This window comes from Anas acuta, chromosome 2 (genome assembly GCF_963932015.1).
Source record: "Anas acuta chromosome 2, bAnaAcu1.1, whole genome shotgun sequence".
In the NCBI taxonomy this organism is placed as follows: Eukaryota; Metazoa; Chordata; class Aves; order Anseriformes; family Anatidae; genus Anas; species Anas acuta.
In genome coordinates this window covers 113,863,751-113,884,563 of record NC_088980.1, presented here as the reverse complement: position 1 = coordinate 113,884,563, position 20,813 = coordinate 113,863,751, and the positions used below count along the sequence as shown (strand labels likewise).

The window sequence follows — 20,813 nt, the reverse complement described above, 5'->3', positions numbered from 1 at the left end:
CTGCTTTCTACAAATGGATTTGGTACACAGTTACTTGTATTTGATTTTTAACAGCCAAATAGAATTGACCTTTCAGAACTCAGCAGTCTAGAGGAAAAAAAAAAACAACAAACAAACAATAAATATGGTATCACCTATGAATAAAGAATGGTTGCAGGTTCTAAAGTAATTTTCCTGCAATGATCATGCTCCTAATGAGTGCATTACAAATCCAATATACCTGTACTGGATTTGTCAATGAAGTCCTACAATGCTCAGTTGTGACTATATTATTCTAGTAACCTTTTTATATACAATCCTGTTACTTAGTTCTGCTCTAGTACTGAGCACAAATGTTAGAACAATACAGGTACAAAACTATAGTTATGTCTTGAATTTCCTTAAACAATAATTCATTTTTAATAGGAGAGTTGCCATATTCCAAACTTAAAATAATTTAAATACAATGATAACATTACTAGCAATCTGATTGCAATAGCACTGACTGACCAGTTTTTCTAAAATCAGTGGAGTTTCTAAGAATGCTAAACTGCTTAGATTTTTACAGCAGTTGAAAATAAAAATGGCTTAGCACACTGAACAGATTTTTAAAAATCCTTCAATTTAAAAGGTCTATGTACAAAGAATTAAAAAGCAAGAGTGCAATTGTAATAACTGAATCACCTCAAAAATCCTGTTTGATTGGTTCAGGTATAAACTTTACCTAACAATCTGTCTTTTAACAAAACCTGTACCTGTTTCCTTTTTTATTATTTATTTTTTTACCCTTGCACATTTTTAAGGATGCTGTAGTAACAGCCACTTTGATACTGGGCACCTGTGGGGAATTAAATACTGGTTTGCATGTACAGACCAAAGCAAATTCAAGGAATGTTGATATCCTCCAGCAAGTAATTAATTTTCATGATATGCCCTATGTTGTAACAGTTATTGCTTAGAAACACTTCTTTTACAATGAAAAGTCCCACACATTTACACCAATACAGTTCAGAAATTGATACTACACTATGATTAAATTATTTTTTATTATTATCTAGCTCCATTACAACACTCACTAACTGCTAGTTTTAAGATTGGTACAATCAATCATGCAATTTACATTCCTAGAAATTGATATATATATATTTTTTATTTTAAAATAAGGAAGTAATTTTGGGGGTAAGATTAAACAATGTAATTATTAATAGCTTTAGCATGTTTACATGAAAACTTTTATGTGTCATGAACAGAAAGCAGGCTCATGCAGGTGTGATTTCCAGATGGACTCAAGCAGATCTAAGCTTTACCACTGAAGTACTGTGGCTACAAGTGCTAGTCCCATCCTTCCCTCCTCCTGTGAATCAACTATCTTGTTGATCTAATTAAAGATGACAGGGCAAAATGACCCCTTTGAAGGAAGTATGAAGTTAGATAAATATTTCATACATATACACATGTGTATATATATCACAGAATCACAGAACGGCTGGAAGGGACCTCTGAAGATTATCTAGTCCAAACCCCTGCTGAGCAGGATCACCTAGAGCACGTTGTGCAGGATGGCATCCAGGCTGGTTTTGAGTATCTCCAGAGAAGGAGACTCCACAACCTCTCTGGGCAATCTGTTCCAGTGCTGTCACTCTCACAGCAAAGAAGTGCCCTCTCATATTCAGCCAGAATTTCCTGTGCTTCAGTTTGTGCCTGTTGCTTCTCATCCAGTCGCTGGGCACAACTGAAAAGAGACCGGCTCCATCCTCTCGACACTCTCCCCTCAGATAATTATACACATTGATAAGGTCTGCCCTCAGAATTCTCTTTTTCAGGCTAAACAGGCCCAGTTCTCTCAGCCTGTCCTCATACAACAGGTACTCCAGGCCTCTCATTGTCTTCATAGCCCTCCTCTGGACTTGCTTCAGCAGTTCCATGTCCCTCTTGTACTAGGGAGCCCAGAACTGGATGCAATACTCCAGGTGAGACCTCACCACGGCTAAGTAGAGGGGCAGGATCACCTCCCTTCACCTTCTGAATGCAGCCCAGGATACCATTGGCCTTCTTGGCCACAAGGGCACGTTGCTGGCTCATGGATAATCTACACTTCCAGCTCCACGTAACAGTAAGTCTACTATTAGACCATATGCTCAGTTAAATCATAGCTCATCATAAAACTGTACTACCAGTCATGTATCCAGTTGTTACTTTTGTTGGTTTGCCTAACAGAAGGGAAGACGCTTTTCTTAACATAATGATAAAACATGTTGGAAGTGTGTGCAGACAAGACAGTTAGAATATTTTCATCAAGTCTCCTTTGTAAAACATTATTGAAGTTACACTCTGTTGACAGTAAGACTTCTAAGCTAGCCATAAGGTCAAGGATAATATGGTACTAGGTCATCATAGATAGTAATGTTCTTAATACTGAAGCAATGTAAATGCAATGTCCTACCAATAGTATAAGACACCCTAAGTACGTATTATGGGATATATGACCACACATAGTTCATTAATTCATCTGTATACTGAAGGTGTGACAAGAGAAAAGGATGCCTTTGATGTTTTTCTTTCAGAGCCTGCTTTTCCAAGATGAGCTCTTCCTTCCATCCATCCATCCATCCATCCATCCATCCATCCATCCATCCATCCATCCATCCATCCATCCATCCATCCATTCTTCCATCCATCCATCATGTCATATTCCTACCAGTTTGCGGAGGCTCTAAGTATTATAAAAAAACCTGCCTGAATGTTTACTTGATTTTAATCAACAAAGAGCATTATCTTGTTTGGATTCTTACGCAGCCCATACTAACTATAAACTTTTTGTGTCAATACATAGAAAATAGACCTATCTCTACCCAACAGCACACATCAAGAGGGACTGAGCAATATTACTCAGGCTGCTAATGGCAGGAAAAGAAGGAATAGTTTTAAACTAAAGAAGGGAATATTTAAATTAGATGGAAATTAGCAGGAAATTTTTCACTCAGAAGGTAGTGAGGCACTGGAACAGTCTGCCTAGAAATGTTGTGGATGCCCCATCCCTGGAGGTGTTCAAAGTGCTCAAGGATGGATGAGGCCCTGGGCAACCTGGTGCACAGGGAGGCATCCCTGCCCATGGCAGTGGAGTTGTAGCAAGGTGATCTTTAAGGTCCCTTCCAACCCAAGGCGTTCCATGATTCTATGAATACAGGCTCCCAGTACTGGTTTACAGGCAGCTCAGTGATCTGATGCCTGACAATTTCCTCCCTAGCTCCTTCCTGACCTTGTTCCCACACATTCTTCTCCCAGCCTTCCTATTCCTCCCCCTTATGACAACTCCATAAACTGCCAGACCTTTCTATGAACCTCTTAAGATCACTAACACAGCAGAAAACTACACAACTGTTTTTGCTGTGTTAATTTTTCAACACATTAGTGAGGTGGAGTGAAGCTCAGAGGGGTCTAACAAGCTCCAGAAGCAGCACAACAGGAGCAAACTTTCACATGCAGGCAAGTTTGTAGGAACATGCTCCCTGCCTGGCAGTCATGCACTGCTGAATCCCTTCCTATGTCACATGCAAACAGACTTTTCTGGCTGCAGTACCACAAGCAGATGAACTAAACCAACAGTTCGCTGCACCAAAAAAGGACTGACCCTGCTCTCTCCCATTTCCTCCCATTCTCACATGGGAATATACAGCAAGGAAAAACAGGATGTTTCATTTGATTTGCTTAATATGATTTTTGGAATGAGGTGATGACATAACAAGTAATGAAATTAGGAAAGGGCAATCACTGATTATTATATGGAATTTTGACATTGAAGCTAATTAAAATCCTGGGAGAAACTCATGGAGATTGGCTTGTAGGTCTTGTGAACAGCCACACTGGTGACAAGAGCACTGTAACATAGTGTATGTGAAACTGGATTTGAAGATGTGTTTTAAATGTATTTCAGAAAACACTCCTGTATCAGCAAGGGGTTGCTCTGGATAATCTACACGGTCCTTCAGTTTCACATAACATTAAGCTTACTATCATACCATGTGCTGAATTAAATATAAGAAATTGTGGTTAGAAACATACAGCTCCAGGAACAACAATAAATTTTGTGCAGTCATTTAAAACATTAACTGCAGTAATTCATTAACTACCTTCATTAAAAGGTCAACTGCTGTGACATATATTTACCTCATGGATGTCTTTCATCCAGCTTGTGATGCCTTGAAAACTGTCCATATTTGTGATGTCATATACAAGCACAAAGCCTTGTGCTCCACGAAAATAGCTAGTACTAAGTGTATGGAAACGTTCCTGGCCAGCAGTATCCCTGAAAGAAACCATAAAAAGTCACCAATAAATGCATAAATAAATTTAAAATCAATGAATAAACTGTAGAACCCCTCCCTTCAAGAAAAATCACTTCATTTTCCAGAGTTGAATAAATTTTGAACCGTGTATGAAAGGAACAAGTGAATATAAGGATGGGAGGAAATCTGGGTGCCAGGTTTCAAGTATGTTCAGCAGTCAAAGAAATACACTGAAGTTTAGGTTAAGTAACACAGCCCTACTAGGAAAGCTAACCCAGTGGCTGAAGTCTGAGTGTAACTTCAAGCTCACCACGTTATACACAGTTCAAGTTCACTTCCTTGTACATAGTTAATCAGCAAGATGAGTTCAACTCAGGTGGCAAAAAAATAAATAAAATCTGGAGTACAAGCACTGCAGGTGTCAGATGACATCCTACACTCTGACTAGTACTTTGTAAACGGCGACACAGAAAGTGATCTGGTTTAGATGGAAGACAGGTATTTGGAAAGAAATGTAATATACTGGGATGCAGAGATTCCTACACACAATTATGCCTTAAGAAAGCTGCCAACAAGCCTTCAAGACTTCTGTATTAGAAGCTGAGATGGAGTAACTGAATATCTAACACTGGTCAGATAATTCAGATACAGAGTTACTCCTTGAGAATTAAATACTGATAACTATAGATAACCGTCTGTATTGGATGCCTGTAGACATAGCTGTCTGCATTCCTATATACCATTTAGAAAAGCCTCAAAAACAAACAAACAAAAAAGGAGTGTAAGTTCCCAAAGATTCATCTGAATAGTTTTCAGTCATTTGAGCCTGCATTTGTTGGGTAATGAAACATAACATTTTCTTGCTTTGTCACTTCCCTCAATGTTCCCATACAATTAAATATACTTAATATGGTTTGTAGATCTGCATTGTGTGCATGCTGTTAACAGCAAAGTTTTATTGCTAAAGCAATCTAGCAACAACTCTCTTTTTATCTCACTTTAGTTAAAAAGAAAGTTAATGCAAAAAAAAAAAGTTTAGTTAACGCAAAAAATATGCTCCCCTATCCGAAATTAAAATTTTAAAATGACCTGCTACGTAACAGTTGCACTTAAATGCAGGCACGCACATAAAAGCAGATGAGATTTTTCATGTGGTAATGCACTTTAATTGGCTTTCATTTGTGATATAAATTAAAACTTACCATATTTGAAGTTTCACTCTTGTATCATTAAGCGTTATAGGCTTTACTTTAAAATCAATGCCTAGAAGAAAGAAGAAAATCTGTAACATTTCTTGTAACATGGATTTGCTTTTGAAGAATGTTTCTTAGCTCTAGTAATCATGCAATTTTGAATGGAAGGTGAAAAGGAACTCTATCAAACGAAGAAAGACTAACCATATACATTCAAAATGGAAGCTGCAAAAGGAAATTATTCAGTGGTGAAGACAACCATGTGCCAATAAATACAATGGAGGGGCAGGTCAAAGCAAAGGTGCAGATATTCTGAAATGACATGTGCTTATTTCCATTACTAGACAAATGCTAGGACAGCAGTTGCATGGTTTATGCGCAATAATACTTGGCAAATACATTGGTGATTTCAGTTGTTTCCAGTTTCATCAAAAAGGCTATATATAGTTAGCAACAAATGCTTACAAAGCTGTTACACGCACAATACCATTTCTCAGTCTTCAGTCCCAAATCCCTAAAAAAAATAATCTAGGGTTACATGAACAGGAATAGAAATTATTTGCATCAGTTAAATGCAAAGACAAGCATACACTGGATTTCATTCAAATCAACAATTGTCTCTGTAGTCTTTATCTCTGTGTATCTCGAATCCAGAGTGTTAATGCTAAGATCAGCCACTAGCACTTGAAATCACTGATGAATATTGTCTCTACATACATTTCAGATCCTTCCTCAAAGATACTTTCCTTATAATTTATAGTGCTTTATTATATTATCAAATTAGGATGACAAGTGTGGGAAATCACACCTGGATTCATGCCTTGCTGAAGCTCCAAACTTAACATTAGAATCTGTTTGCTATCACCTGCTACCTTGGAGTGATGTATTTCCTCACTATCCTGCTGAAATTTGAAATACATTTCACTGATTTCTCTTTTTTTTTTTTTTTTTTTTTTTCTCCCTGAAAATTAACCAGGCAATTACATTAAGTCAATTACATTAAGTAAAGGTAAGGTAGCATTGTGGTAGCTGGCCCTACTGCATTCTCCATGGCCAGGAATCCACAAGGTCAATACAAAAGGAAAGCATTCATGGCAATAAAATATCAATGCAGTGAAGGAAATGTTCCCTTCTTTTTATTTCTGAATGCATTTTGTGCAAATCTTTGCAGAGTACATGTTCACATGCAAGATTCCAATGGTAGTAACATTTTCATGTGCATGTGGCAAAAGAGTTTAAAATTATTATGATAATCATGTCCTTCACTTGATGAATTTTTATTGAAGCTTCAATAGCAAGGGAAGATGAAATAATATAATTGGTATCTGTAATTAATATTACACAAAGCTTCCTTGATGGAATTAATAATGATGTCTGGAAAGGTAATTTAAGCCAGATTTGCTCATGTGCTCATGTCAGTTGAAATTTAAATGTTACAGAAAACATTTGCTCCTGAAATTCACATGGTTTTGTTTAATTATCTGTATCACTTTCTACAATTGATGTTAGAGCACTTGAGAGAGACAAGGCACTTACTGGGAGGCTGGAAAGTCACTTTCAAATGGTGCAAAAAATTACACTCCACCTAGGGATTCCCAGACCCATAAGAAACAGTTTTTATTTGACATACACTTTAATAATAAATTGATATAAGATTTTTTTTTTATTATTTATAAAAAGGGAAGCAGAGTGCTGAATCAGACTAAAACTTAATCTAAATTAAAATAAGGCATATTGACTTCTTAAGTCAACTTCAAAATTTATTGACCTAAAAGGTCAATGAATGTTAGTGAAAAACAGAAGTCAATATGTTCTGCATGCATGAATTGCTCATGTCTTTATATGAAATTTCATGCAAACTTAGCAAATTGAAAAGACAAAAAAGAAAAATGAGAAATAAAATGCCAAAGACAGCTCACAGATTTCAGATGCTTTTAGGCCTGTGTACTATACAATATGATCAACATAACGAAGCTAGCATTGATTACTGCTCTTGAGATGAACGTTATTTGAATGCAACAGCTTGTACTTGCTTCTTCTAAGCTGTCAAATAAAACCAAGAATGGGTACACGGGGTACAAGCTCAAATTCTAGTTGTTATTTCCAAGTTTTATATGCGTGTAAGTTTTATAGCCATGAGATTTATTTCTTTTCTTTACTTGCAAAATAATAAATGTGGACGTATTAGGACTGAGAGACCTTGAAGACAACTAGGTCTAAGAAGCATTAAAATAGTTGTCCATGTAGGAATTCAGCTGTGAATTGCCCATGTCCTCCCTCAGCATCTACGAAACAGTCTTTGACCATGTGCAAAAGTCCTCCTCAGAGACGTCTTCTGCAGCTGGCCTACAAAATTACAAAACACTTTTCATCCCAATATAGCTGGCAAGGTCCTGACATAAAAAGCTCAAAAATACGTTTATACATATTAAAATGTGAGTTTGAGCAACTCAAAGAGACAGCAGCGTACACCCCGGTGCAGCTCCTAGCCAGTCATACAGCATCTTCAGCTTTCTCTGGGAAGAGATAAGGAGCTGGTATCAACTCCCAAGCTCCCATTGAGATAAACATAACGTGTTTACCTTCAATGTAATTCATTTCTGTTGATAAACTCTACTTTGTTTCCTTGTAAAGTAAGAATTGGGGTATCCACACATGTCAGAACTGGCTGTCATAGTGCATTGAAAACAAATGCATAAATCACTTCAATTTGCAATTTCATTCTTAGGTCTTGTATTTTAGGCATAACAAATCTTTATTTATTTATTTTTTTAATATGAGCATTTTTCATTTTAATATAAGCAAAAGTTGTGTTTTGAAGAAAACTTCAAAATGAAATTATCTTTTTTTTTTTTTAATCCTAAAATGGGAGTTGAACCACTTTCAACTATGAAAGTCTGGAGTGACTCACAGCTCTACAGAAGTTTTTTCCCACAGGAAATCTGTGCCTGTGGGACCACAGCCACTATAATCCAGCAAAATAAAAACCTTACAACTGGTGAGATCACAATCCTGTTCACTTGTATACAAGAGGGTTTGTTTTTGTTCATAAACTTTCCCTGTGCCGTTATATGCAATGCCATTGTTTAAACAAAAACATTTATTCTTTATAGTCTACCATTGCCTACTATTCATAATACAATGCATCTGCCTTATGATGCATATAAGTTTAATTAGAAAACTATAACTGCTTATAATTTACCCAAACTGCATAATTGAGGAGGAGGAAGGGCACCCATCCTTGAGCATTTAAGTGCCACATAAACTGCTTTCAATGAAAATTTACTGTGGATACATTTTTTTGTTTCATTTCATAAAATACATTATTTTAGAAAATTTCACTACTGGAGCCTACCAGAAATTTTGTTTCCCTGCAGTAACAGTAGTTTTTTTCTTTTTTTTTTCTTTTTTTTTTTTTTTTTCTAGGAATACAAACCCGTGAATCATGATGACAAAGAAATGAGACTCTGCAGCTCCACAACAACCTTTAACTTCTGTGAGTATGACCCTCTGCTGCTCAGGAAGGAGGTGACATATGATTTTGTCAGGAAACTCAGATGGCTGAGAAACCAAACAGCCTGGATAATCTTCCCTCTACTCTAACCAACGTTCCGGCTGGACAGGTAGGGTGAAATATCAATTAACATCAGACGAGCGTTCAACAGGCTGCATGACAGATAGGGTTCATTTGGCTGAGCTTGTGTGAAACAGGCATGCAAGTGAAAACAGTTATTTTGATAGCACAGAAAAAGAGGAAGAAGACATCATGAACAAAAAAATCTGAAATGTTGCAATGCGTCTTCTTCCTTTACACCATTACAGACCACAACCATGATGCAAAGACTCAATTTTCTTGGTTGTAGCTGTCCTTGTGAGCCAGGAACTTCCACCTTCAACATCACCACTTCGATAGCCCTCACCCACAATCATATTGATTTTAAAAGTCCATACTCTAACATGCTTCATAAAATAGCATTAAGTGGGATGCCATGTTTCAGAGATAACTTGAAAAATCACATGAAGTTAAAATATACGAAATTTGGGTGATTCATTTATATTTCAGATAAAATACATGCTTTAGAAGTTTTTAACTCAGGAATAAGTTTCAGGAAGAAGTTTTATTACTATAAAACTAAATAAGGTTAATCTTGGGCCATAATGGTTACAAAGCTGTTTTATCTTTGCTATTCTTTATAGTCCTTCAACCCACAACTGGGGAAATATATTCTTAGTGTCATGATATGCTGGGGTTTTTGACTCTGTGATAGATTGGATTAAGAGTACAAAAAAAATCTGTATCAAAATTACAGTCAAAAATCTGTATCAAAATGTATCAAAAATCTGTATCAAAATTACAATCTGGTGGTTACGTATCTAAGTTCCAATAGAAAACGGATGAAGAAAACCCATGTTTATGATGTCCATGATGTTTCTCATGGATGTTCCTTGAGACTCTTTCTTGTTAAACCTCCTGTAAGTTATCAGGATCAATTTCGCTACATTTCTGCTAGTTGCATCCTTCCCTTTTTGTCAGTGTTGTTTTCAGAAGATGCTTTGCAAGAAGATGCAGGAAAATAAAGGGTGGGTTTAGCTTCGCCAGTGCTCATGTGGGCAAGTCAAGTAATTTCATGTAAGTCCAGTATTCCCTGTTACAAAATAAGACCAAATGCTGCCACAGATACTACCTATTATTTATTGAGTTAAGCAAACCCTTCCCACACTGAAAAATATATAGAGCTGTGCATGTTTGAAATATGGGAAGACAACTTTTCTTGTGCACACTTTAACTTTCTATTAAAGAACGCAGAAAATGGGCAACTTTGCTTCTCCCCAGGCGCTGTGAGCCGGGACCACGGTGGCAGGGGATGGCTCCTGGCACCCTGCTTCTGTGGGGGTATAGGGCTGGCAGCATGGGGACACAACCCCAAATCCCCTGGGTCTACCGGGGCCAACTGCTGCCGCCTACAGCGGTGGCTCCGCTTTAATAACCGGGCGGGCGGGCACTCACCGATCGTGGCCAGGTAGGAGGAGGAGCAGGCGGGCGCGCCGGGCTCCGTGTAGCTCCGCACGATGGAGGTCTTCCCCACGCAGGACTCGCCGGCCATCACCACTTTGACCAGCAGCGCCGGCTGCCCCTGCCCCAGCACCGCCATGGCACGGCCGGGCCGTGCGGGGGCCGCGGCCGCAGCTCGGCGCCGCCACGGGGGCGGGCACCGGCGTCCCTCCGCCCGCCGAGGCCGTCAGCGGCTGGGGGCCGAGCCGGGCCGGGAGGAGGGCCGGGAGAGGCGGGGAGGTCGGGCTGAGGGGCCGGGGGTGCTCCCCGTGCCCCCAAAGGGCTCCTCTGCCGGGCTGAGGTGCCGGCCATTGGGATGGTGGTGCCTCCACCGCGGGGCTGGGCTGTGGAGCAGGGCTGTGTTAAACCTCCTGCCGGTACCACGCAGCCTTGAAAGAGCGTTATGAAATTCTGGAGAGTTATTGTGATTTATTTTGCCATGTGGTTTCATCACAGGGGATGAAAGAAGGAACTTTCACAATGCCCCGTAACACTTCCTCAATGAAGCGCAGAAATAAACTGTCTGGTTTGTCTTTGCTTCCTAGCGTTAGAGACAGAGGAAATAACGTTTAAAGAATTTCCTCTCTTTCACTTTTGTTTTGTCTGTCACGGCGGCTTGTGGTATAAAGAACAAACATCTATCTACCACGTGGATTTGCTGTTTACATCTGGACGTTTCAACTCCCATACATACTGTGCTAATAGCAAGGCCCTTTGCCACTTGCTGATGCGCACACGGGTGTGATAGATGAGGAGTGGGACATGCTCTGGACTAAAAGTGCTGTTCACAAACATTTGTCTTTATCTAAGCCTGTAATAACTCCTCAGATATTTTCATCTTCAGCCCTTCAAGCAACCTGCAATCAATGCACATACCACCGAACATCAGATTCAACATACCCACTTTTTTTTGTGGGGGACAAATTAATGAAGCACACAAATTAATAAAGCACAGTTTGGGAAGTCTTCTTATCAAAGGCCCCATCGGCCCCCTCTGAACCACATACAAACCTGTATCTCTGCTAGCCAGAATCAAACTGGTTCGCCACAAACCTTTAGGACTTTGTGGTAGCAGATTTCTAAAGGGGAGCAACAGCTTGTTTCTCGATGCATGCAGTTCCTGTGATTGCTAAAAGAATGAGAATTTCTGCTGTGATTAGCAAATAATCAGTAGGAAATGACTGATAAAAACAACCGCTGAGTTAGCTGGTCTTTTCAGGAGTCATTTCTGAGACATGACTGTAAAAAGCCACCACTGCCAAAGAAAGTATCTGTCCAAGTGTTTCCATGGGGGACAGAAAAATACTGTGCGTTGATAAGACATTCTTGAATGACATTTCTGGGAAAAGTCTTTATGGGATACATTCATCTGGCATGGTCATATGATGAAAGCATTTGTAGAGCTCTTGCAGTGCAATAAAGCTGCAAGTATGTGACTTGTTCAACAAAGTGAGGGCTTGAGGAGAACAGGATTACTGTCTATCGGGATTAAACAATAAGGATGAAAAAAACAAAACAAAAAACAAAAACAAACAAACAAAAACAACAAAAACAAACAAACAAAAAAACTGTTTAAACAAAAGGGTAATAGAACGAGCAGATCCACAGTGACCATGAATGGCTGAACTAAAAAATATGAGGTTTCTAATGATATTACAGAACATTCTTTCAGCTGAGGTAAGCAGGAGAAATCTTGGTAGACGGAACATGATGAGCCTATAAAGGATGTTATAACTTCCAGCAATAGGGGAAAATTGGGCTTCATGAACCAACATACTTCCTATGAGAAACATCCCCTACTATCTAAGCAGTTTTGTAAAGTTCTGCTTCTTCATTCAGAGATTTGAAGCTCTTGTTAATTGTCCCAGATCTGAACTATGGTGGGGTTCTAGCATCTTCTGGTAGCTCTCATGGACCAGAGATGGTGATGTGTATAGGGAATCTATAACATGATTCTATGATTTATGGATAATTTAATGTTTGCAACACCAGCTATGTCTCTAGTCAGCTACGAATCAATACCACTTCACTCCCTCCACCTCCTGTCTGGCAGGGATCGGCAGGGAATTCCCCTGCCATCCTGCAGTAAAACTACCTTGCTGCATTACAGCAAATTTGCCCAGAAGCAGAAGAATTTAATCCACCTGTGCTAGATCTATAGCTTGCCAGGAGCAGCACTGGCCAAAAGTGAGGAATCTGTAAGACCACAAGTTCTTCTGCTAAGTGGTCAGAGTGACTAAAAGTGCTTCTACAGAGCAGCCCAGAAGAGCAGGACGGTAGGGCCTTTCACTTTGGTTGCTGGATCAGTGCCTACCCAGCACCTAGGTTCAGTGGTGTGCTAAGGGCCTCCAGGCAAATCCTCCTGAGAATCAAGAATAACTGAACAGAGCCATGCCAAGAGCTGCTGGAGGGGCTGCAGAAGCGAGGACAAGGCTGGTGAGTGCTCTGCCATGTAGACTGGTGCGCTGACATGATGCATGACACGCCCGTGTGTGCAGCACTTTAGTTTGAGATATACCTGAAGACTTTGTCTTTATGGTGGAGCCTTCTCCAGTTCTCTGCTCTGAAGCTGTCCACAAAACTGCCTTCTCCAGAGGAGGGTAATGCTGCGCTGCCTGAAGCAGCTAGGTTTAGGTGGTAGCGTGGACTGATGGTGTTAGCGGTGATGTTACGTTAGCTCATTCTGTACCCTGTGTTGTCTGTCATGCCAACCTATTTAAATTAAAAAGTATCTCCAGAAATTTTGCACTTTCGAGTGTTGATTTATGAGCAATATACAAGGCTGAATTCTAATTAATTTCTTAATGAACTGCCTAATGCCCAAGGTTACCATTGCTGTCAGTGGACTGCACTATAGCTTTCCTCACATTCCTATCCACAAGGGGACAGTCTTTCCATCTCTTACCACCGACTAAAACAATTTAAAAGTTAGCTCCTTGAAAAGCTACCATGAAATGAATTGAATCTCATTTCTTTTAAAATAGATGTTCATACCTTATAAAACGTTCCACATCTTCGTCAACTATATGAAGTTACTGAATTTATCGAACTAGTCATAAGTAAAGTTAGTTTAATGAACCTAATGACTTGAAAATAATGAGTGTACAGCTATAAGACAATCAGTGCAAAGCACAAAATAAAGTTGCCGTGATGTACTTTGAGATATTCTTGGAAAAAGATGTCTTTTCCTCTCATTCATCTCTTTTTTTGGATTGGTTACATACATTTCTTTGATGCTATCTTCCCTATAATGTGATAAATAGTAATAATAATATCAGCAGATTTTTTAATAGAATTTTAATGGGAGACCTTTTCATTTTAACACAGAAAAATGACTAGAATTATTAGAAATTAGTTTTATAAAGTGTTAGATTATCATGACATCACTTTAATTTCTCATTAAATACTCATGAATTGTTAGTATTACTAACAATGATACTTATATCTTTGTTTCTTATAGGAAAGGTTCGGTTTAGGAATATCTTATTTTACTCCCATTGTAACAGCGGGCTTCTGGCGTATTTTTTAATTCTCAGAATGCTTACATACAAATGTTGGGATTCACCTCCTAGATTGCCTTAGAGTTTCCTACTACACAGAATGTGCACTAACACCAGTCTCTTATGATGAGTCAGAGACTTGGTACAATAGCTGATTTTTAATATAGCCAAATGTCTGCAAAAGGTGGGCTAACTTTTCACTGCAGTTACAGAAAGTACTGTAACTTGCTCTGAATGTAAGGAGGAACCTAGTGGTACCATTACAGATGCCACAGCCTCCTTAATGAAATAAAGCTTACCAAGTATTGCAAAGAGGTTAAATATTATTTTCCATTTGAGATTATTTTGGTGTAATATTAGAATACTAATTCAATTAAACAAATTAGCAGCATATTCATGTACTTTTCCCTGAGCTGAAGGTCTAAGCTACAAATGGTAATGAGAAGAAAGAGCAAGGTTTAATTTGGATTTTAAATCCTCAGTTATAAGTCACTGCTCATTCCAAGATTACTCACTGAATAGATTCTGTTAAGTGACAAAAGTGAAACTCTTGGGTTTCATTAGTGTTAAGATAAAGTCACTTCTGAGTGGACAAAAGTGAGGTAAATTATTCGTGTTAGGCAAAACAGGGTTCACTAATCCCTAAATTAAATTTCTGGGCCAACTGTAAAGTATCTTAGTTATTTAAGAGACAGGATTCATTCTTATACTGGAGCATAACTGGAGTATAATGTTCAAGATTTCATCAGAGAACAGTACGTCTCTCAGTCAGAATGACTCGAATGTTGGGTTACTGATGAAAACTGTTGAAAAGTGATTACGGTGAGATACACGTTCTTTATAGCTGCTTATGTCCTGTTTTGGAGTTGCGGGGTCTTTAATTTTATTTTCCTTAATAGCAGAAGTCATTGTTACTTGTTGGGTTAGCTTATTACCCTCAGTTAGCCCACCTCTTGATACCTCCTGGTTCAAAGTCACAGTTGTGACTTAGTGATAAGGACAGATATTAACAGAACAAAATAAAATAGTGCAAGACCCCCTTACATCAGGGGTCCTGACCTCCTCAAAAACTTAGAACTGAGACCAAAATAATGTTGCCCTCAGTCTTGTCTCAACGCCATTTTTCTTGGGCCCACAAAAGTTGTTACTTACAGATATTTAGGGAATTGCTAATAACAGCTTCAAGAACTGCTTTCATAGTTTCCATATTAGGAAAAAAAAAAAAAAAAGTACTCTTCCTTCTGCAGCTCCTCTTGCAATGTATGATTATTTATTTTTTTTTAAATCTGGAGTAGCAGAAGGACTAGCTGTTTTAGGAGAGCATAATGACTGCTGTCTGTGTAGTTAATAAAACCCTGATTGTAACTGAGGTTCACTCAGAAAAAATCACAACATTATGGTAGGTAGGGGCACAAATGTTTTTTTTTTTTTTTCTTAGCTTGAGCCTGCCTCACCTCTAATATTGAAATATCAGGACGTGGTAAGTGAAAACTGAAACTTCTGACCAGTTCTGGTGTCTCAGTGATGGACAGCTGTCAGTCACTTACTCACTGTCAGCCTTGCTCATTGAACAGCCTGAGAAGTGAGAGCTTTAAATATGAACACTACTTCCAGAGTGGCTTGGACTTCCCTGTTACTCTAAACTGTGCTTTCTGTGGGTCGTTGGTTAATTATCTGTCAAAACATTTTCAAAATCATTGTTCAGTGTTACATTTCTAAATTAATTTATAGGAACCTAGGAAGTTATCTAGCTGCACAAATGGTAAATGGAAGCTGCTGGATCCTCAGAAATTCTGTAATTAATTTTGCTGCCTACATACAGCTTTAGAAAATAACCTATTAGAAACTAATTCTTTAAAAAATGTAGTTACCAGAGATGGCTATACTTTTATTAGATAGAAATGTTTGAAATTTTCCATACGCTAGGTTACCAGTAATTATCTCTGTGCAGGTGCTTCCCTGAGCAGCAGGAGCAGCATCTCGGGGCAGCCAGTTGCCCATCGTCAGGAGTGAGCAGCTCCAGCAGCCGCTGCACAGCCCTGGTGAGCACTTCCAATTACACACTCCAGAGTCCCCACACCACACCACACCGCACCGCTGATAAGTCTTTCAGGTGTCTCAAGCAATATATGTACGTCTCATATATATTATATCATATTTGCTTTCTCCCCCCCCAGGAATATCATCAGAGTGCATGTAAAAACACACAAAAATACAAGGAGTGTTGTCTGGGGTGCTTTCCTGTTCAAGTGGCCACTTACTGTATGGGAAAAGGAAACTGTGTTTGATAAGACTTGTCCTTGGCAGAACTAGGTTTTCACCCCTAAAAAAAAATATTTATCTCCATTTTTTGGATGTTGAAAGTGTCAATTGTCTATAATATGGCATTTTCACTCTTAGTCTTTATTTAGATACATACTTTGACCATCTATGGGATGTGAGTTAGCAGCTTCTGTTTTATCTAAGTTTCTAGGGAAGTTAGTTAGGTTGTTCCTCCTAAGGTCTGCACTCTGATCTCTGTATTTAATAATAATTAAATGTTTTGTTAAAAGTTACCAAATAAGCATTTTGTGACTCTTTGAAACAAAACATATTGTAGTAACAACAGGATTCACTTGGAACAACCAGGCCTCAAAAATTTGGTGAGTGCTAGTTTTGTGGGAGAAAATACCTTTTCAGAGAGAAATGCTAAAATGGTCATTTGATGCAGGGCTTTTTTGGGTATTTCCAGGATCATACTCATCTTGAAAATGATTACTCTAATAAGGAAACAACTACAAGAGAAAACTCAGACAAATATTTAACTCATACCTATAAAACTGTGTTACCATGATAAATTGATAGAAAAGTGGTTGAAGTTTTCACAGAACGTTTATGGGAGGATCACAGGCCCAATTCTTTACTCTGTAATACCAATTTTATTAGATGGTTAAATAAATTATATTGGCTCCAAAGTAATGAAAGGCACTTCCTAGCAGAAGTAATGCTGCAAAACTTTACAAAGTACAGTTTATTTGGAAGACAAATGAATCTGCGTAGTTAAGAGAGTTAAATGCAAGGAATTCAGTCTGGTTCTGTAATAGGCATGCAGCGCACATTAATATTGTCTCCTCAGTGCTTAGAACATGCTCAGGTCTACAAGAAGATATAAACACCTCTCATGATTATACAGTTTACGGGCTGAAACCCAGAGACAAGGGGCTGTGGTACATTTGAGACAGAGCTGCGTGTGTGTAGGAGCAGAGCAGGTCAGAGCCAAGCGAAGCACGCTGGACACATCCCGACACGCAGCTGCGGGAAGGATGCAGGGGAGATGAGAGCTCAGTGGAGCAGAAAGCCATAAGGGCTATTTGCCCTTGATTATTTCAGAGGGACCGGGAAGTGTTATTAAAATATACATGTGTTATTAACGCGTTCCTCTGGCCATAGTGAAAGCAGTGATTTTTTTTAGGAGAGATTTGGTAGGTGAGTGGCTTAATGAACTGGAGAAAGGAGAATATTTTGCATAGAAAGTACTGTTAGCAGTAGAATGCAAAGGGTTGTGAGAACAGGGCAAGTTAGAGGCACTGACCAGTTCTGTGGAGGCAAAGTCAAGAAGTCAAAGCTGATAAACCAGGGAGAGTTCCTCTTTGTGTTCAAAACAAGTAGTGCAGTGATCACAGTGACAGGCAATTTCAGCTGACTGAAGAGAAGTAATAAGAATAAATGAAAGATAGGAGGATTTCTGTAACCAAAGTGAAAGACAACCGAGGCAGAGAGAAATTAAGAAAATAATTTAAGGTATAGTAGGAGTAATTTATAACCATGTGAATCCCTTAGACTCAAACAACTACAGCAATTTATTTATTTCAGCAATTCAGTTTATTTTGGGTTTATGCTGATGTGTGTGTATTATAAAAAATAGTTTAGGACTAAAATTATGCATTAGTTTGGTTTGCACATTGAAAGTTACCACCCATATTTATCTCCCATATCTCCTTAAATAAAGTAAATGAAAGTATCCTGGTAAACAGCATCACTGCCTGTCTTCGTGTCTGCTCTCATTATTTTTTAGCTAATTCTCATATGTCTGACTTCAAGGTAATGCTGGCTATGAGAAGCAAAATCTGAGAGTGTTCTTACTTATGCAGCCAAAAACATCAGCCATCCAGTCACCTATCCCAGTCTTTTCTTGTAGAAAGCGTCTGCTGAGGACTTTGCCACAGGAATATTTATTATTTTGGGGGGGGTGGAGGGGGGGGAAAGGGAGGGGGGAGAGAGGGAGGGACAACAATCAGCCAAAGAAAAAAAAAAGGTGGAATAGTTTTCGTTTTATTTTTAGATGACTGTTTTCTGATTTAATGGATGCTGCTGTTTTTACACATATTCACCAGTTTGAACATATTTTGCTGTATATCAAAAGCACACAGAGTTGTGGCTAGACCTTCATTATGTATCATATAAATCTATTTAAGTGAATAAATAAATAAACACTGCCACGATGGAGTAAGAGATTGCATTGATGCTATTAGGAGTAAAAATGTTTTGGAAGTACCACTATCAAATCATTTGTGAAAATGTAATATAGGCACATGCACACACAGCACCTGCAGAATTTTTTCCTTAAGATAAATGTCAAAAACACAGAAGTCCACTTTCATTTGAGTAACCAACTGACATGTTCTTCAAACCCACAGAGTGCCTGGCAGATAGCAGTGCATCTTCCATTAATCCTTAAATTTTGAATATCAGCTTATTTAGTATTCTGAAAGCACAGTAAAGAACAATATGAGTATTCAATGCCTAGATCTTATAAGGTTCTTCTTAGAAAAGAATGCTGTAAGAATAAGGCTAAATCAGTATCAGCTAAATCTGTGGTAGATAATGTAATTTATGTTGCTATGTATCATGTTAACGACTCCAAAACAATGTGCACATTATATTTTTTTCATTTGCAATTTAGGATTCTCAGCATAGTGATGCAGAGACAAGGATAACCCATGTTTTCCATGAGAGATTCATGGAAACTGAAAAATAAGGTCTTTTAATAGTTCATGATAACTGTTTTTCTTGGCTTAAGTGTAGGTTTTAAAAAATGGTGCTCATTGTTTTGCTTGTAGTTCTTTCATGCATGGACAATCATGCTGATGATGCATTTACTTCAAGTGAATTTTCCAATTGAAAAAGTGCTCTTGAGTAGTTTAAGTACTATGAATCACCAAAAACTCATCTAAGTCCCATAAAAGCGCTGGCTGCAGAAACCAGCCCTGAAAAGAAGACATATTGGGATTGTTCTGCATGATTCAGCTAAACAGAAATATATTTTGTCGACACAGAAGAATTTGAAGAATTTGACAGTTCTGTAAAAATGAAATTATAATCTGCTAGAAAGACAGAAATTAACTCTTCTGGAACCCCCTGGTTATATCCCTCAGTCATTCCTCACTGGTCTGAAGCAGAGATTCTGGATGTGAGGACTTCAGCCCTTGAAATACAGCATTTGTATGGGATATATTTCATTCCTCATGTCTTTCTCTACTTTTTAATTTGGTATGGTCTCTCTTCTTTCTCAGTTTTCTTTGGCTTAGTCTGATTATTAGAAGTCTTTTTTTTTTTTTTTTTTTTTTTCCCCCTGTGATCATTGCCTGCACCATTTGGATAACCAATATTTCCGAGACAGTGTCTGGTTAGTATGAATGCAATTTATTTATTACATATATGATAATATTTCCACTGAAACAACTTTGAGTCATAGGTAGTTGTCAGGGAAACATTACTGATTTTCAAGTTATTATTCAATTCTTTTGTAATTTTTACTTAAGACTACCTTTGAAGCAGATAAAATTAGTTAGTAAATTATAGCACTCAAGCCTTTCAAAAATGTAAAATATTTATTAATAATTTCAAAATATTAAGCTCTTGTCTTAGATTTTTTTTAAAACTTATGAAATAGCTTAAAGTTTCGATTTAAAAAAAATAAAAGCAATTTAAATATACCAAGAATTTTTAAAAAGCTGATGAAGCTTTACGTACCTCAGATAACACTGTGTTACCTCAGGTGAGCAATGAAAGTGCAGGGGCTTCCTCGTGGTTGGAGTCTCTGAAAAGATGAAAGGCCCTGGGCCCTGCATCCAGTCACAGACTGCTGGGCCCATGTGGTGCTCCTCAGGGCTTAGATGGTCGCGGTGGTCGCAGCGTGTTTTCTGCTTGCCTTCACTTACACAGTTGTAGGCCACCTAGTATGGTGGATAAGTTTATATATATGTATAAATCAGCCCCCGGCGGTGTTTAAGGAAAGGTTGGACCTGGAGCTTAGGGACATGGTTTAGTGGGTGATATGGGTAGTAGGGGGATGTTTGGACCAGATGATCATGAAGGTCTTTTCCAGCCTTAATGATTTGATGATCACCTCCAACTTGCCATGGTGAAAGACGATGATTTTGCCCACATGCATCCACACCAACCATGTTCATTCTGATTCTGTTTCCAAGATAATTTGGATACCACATTAAGATATCAGTGGAACTTGCATGAGGGATACCACAGGAGCTGCCTGGGCACCAGCCACCAGCTCCTTCCCCAAGCCACCTCTGTGACAAGCCGGGTTGTGCTGATACTTATGAAAATGAAGTGAAACAAAACAAAACAAAACAACCAGAAATGATACGCCTACAGTGAGAGGGTTTGCCCTTTCTAAGTCATCACCTCTGACACACAGTAATGGTGCTACCAGAGTTAAGAGCAAGATTGTGGCAGTGACTGCAGGGTTTTGTCAGCAAGGGGGAAAGAGCTGTCTCAACCCAGTTCTGCAGGCTTGGTGTTC

The 20,813-nt window shown here is 38.6% G+C and overlaps 1 protein-coding gene across 3 annotated transcripts in view; it reads right to left on the bottom strand.

Annotated features, from left to right (window-relative positions):
* The window catches only part of LOC137851044 (ras-related protein Rab-10-like), a 59,267-nt gene extending 48,560 nt beyond the window's left edge, over nucleotides 1–10,707 (bottom strand). The window contains exons 1-3 of one of the 3 annotated variants that reach the window (XM_068671791.1): nucleotides 10,467–10,707; nucleotides 5,468–5,528; nucleotides 4,147–4,285 (exon numbers count right to left, since the gene is read on the bottom strand). In XM_068671791.1, the coding sequence (XP_068527892.1) occupies nucleotides 4,147–4,285; nucleotides 5,468–5,528; nucleotides 10,467–10,611 (345 nt within the window). In that variant the 5' untranslated portion in view covers nucleotides 10,612–10,707. The remainder of the gene's footprint in view (nucleotides 1–4,146; nucleotides 4,286–5,467; nucleotides 5,529–10,466) is intronic. The other 2 variants (XM_068671793.1, XM_068671792.1) reach the window with 2 other exon arrangements.
* Nucleotides 10,708–20,813: the final 10,106 nt, after the last annotated feature.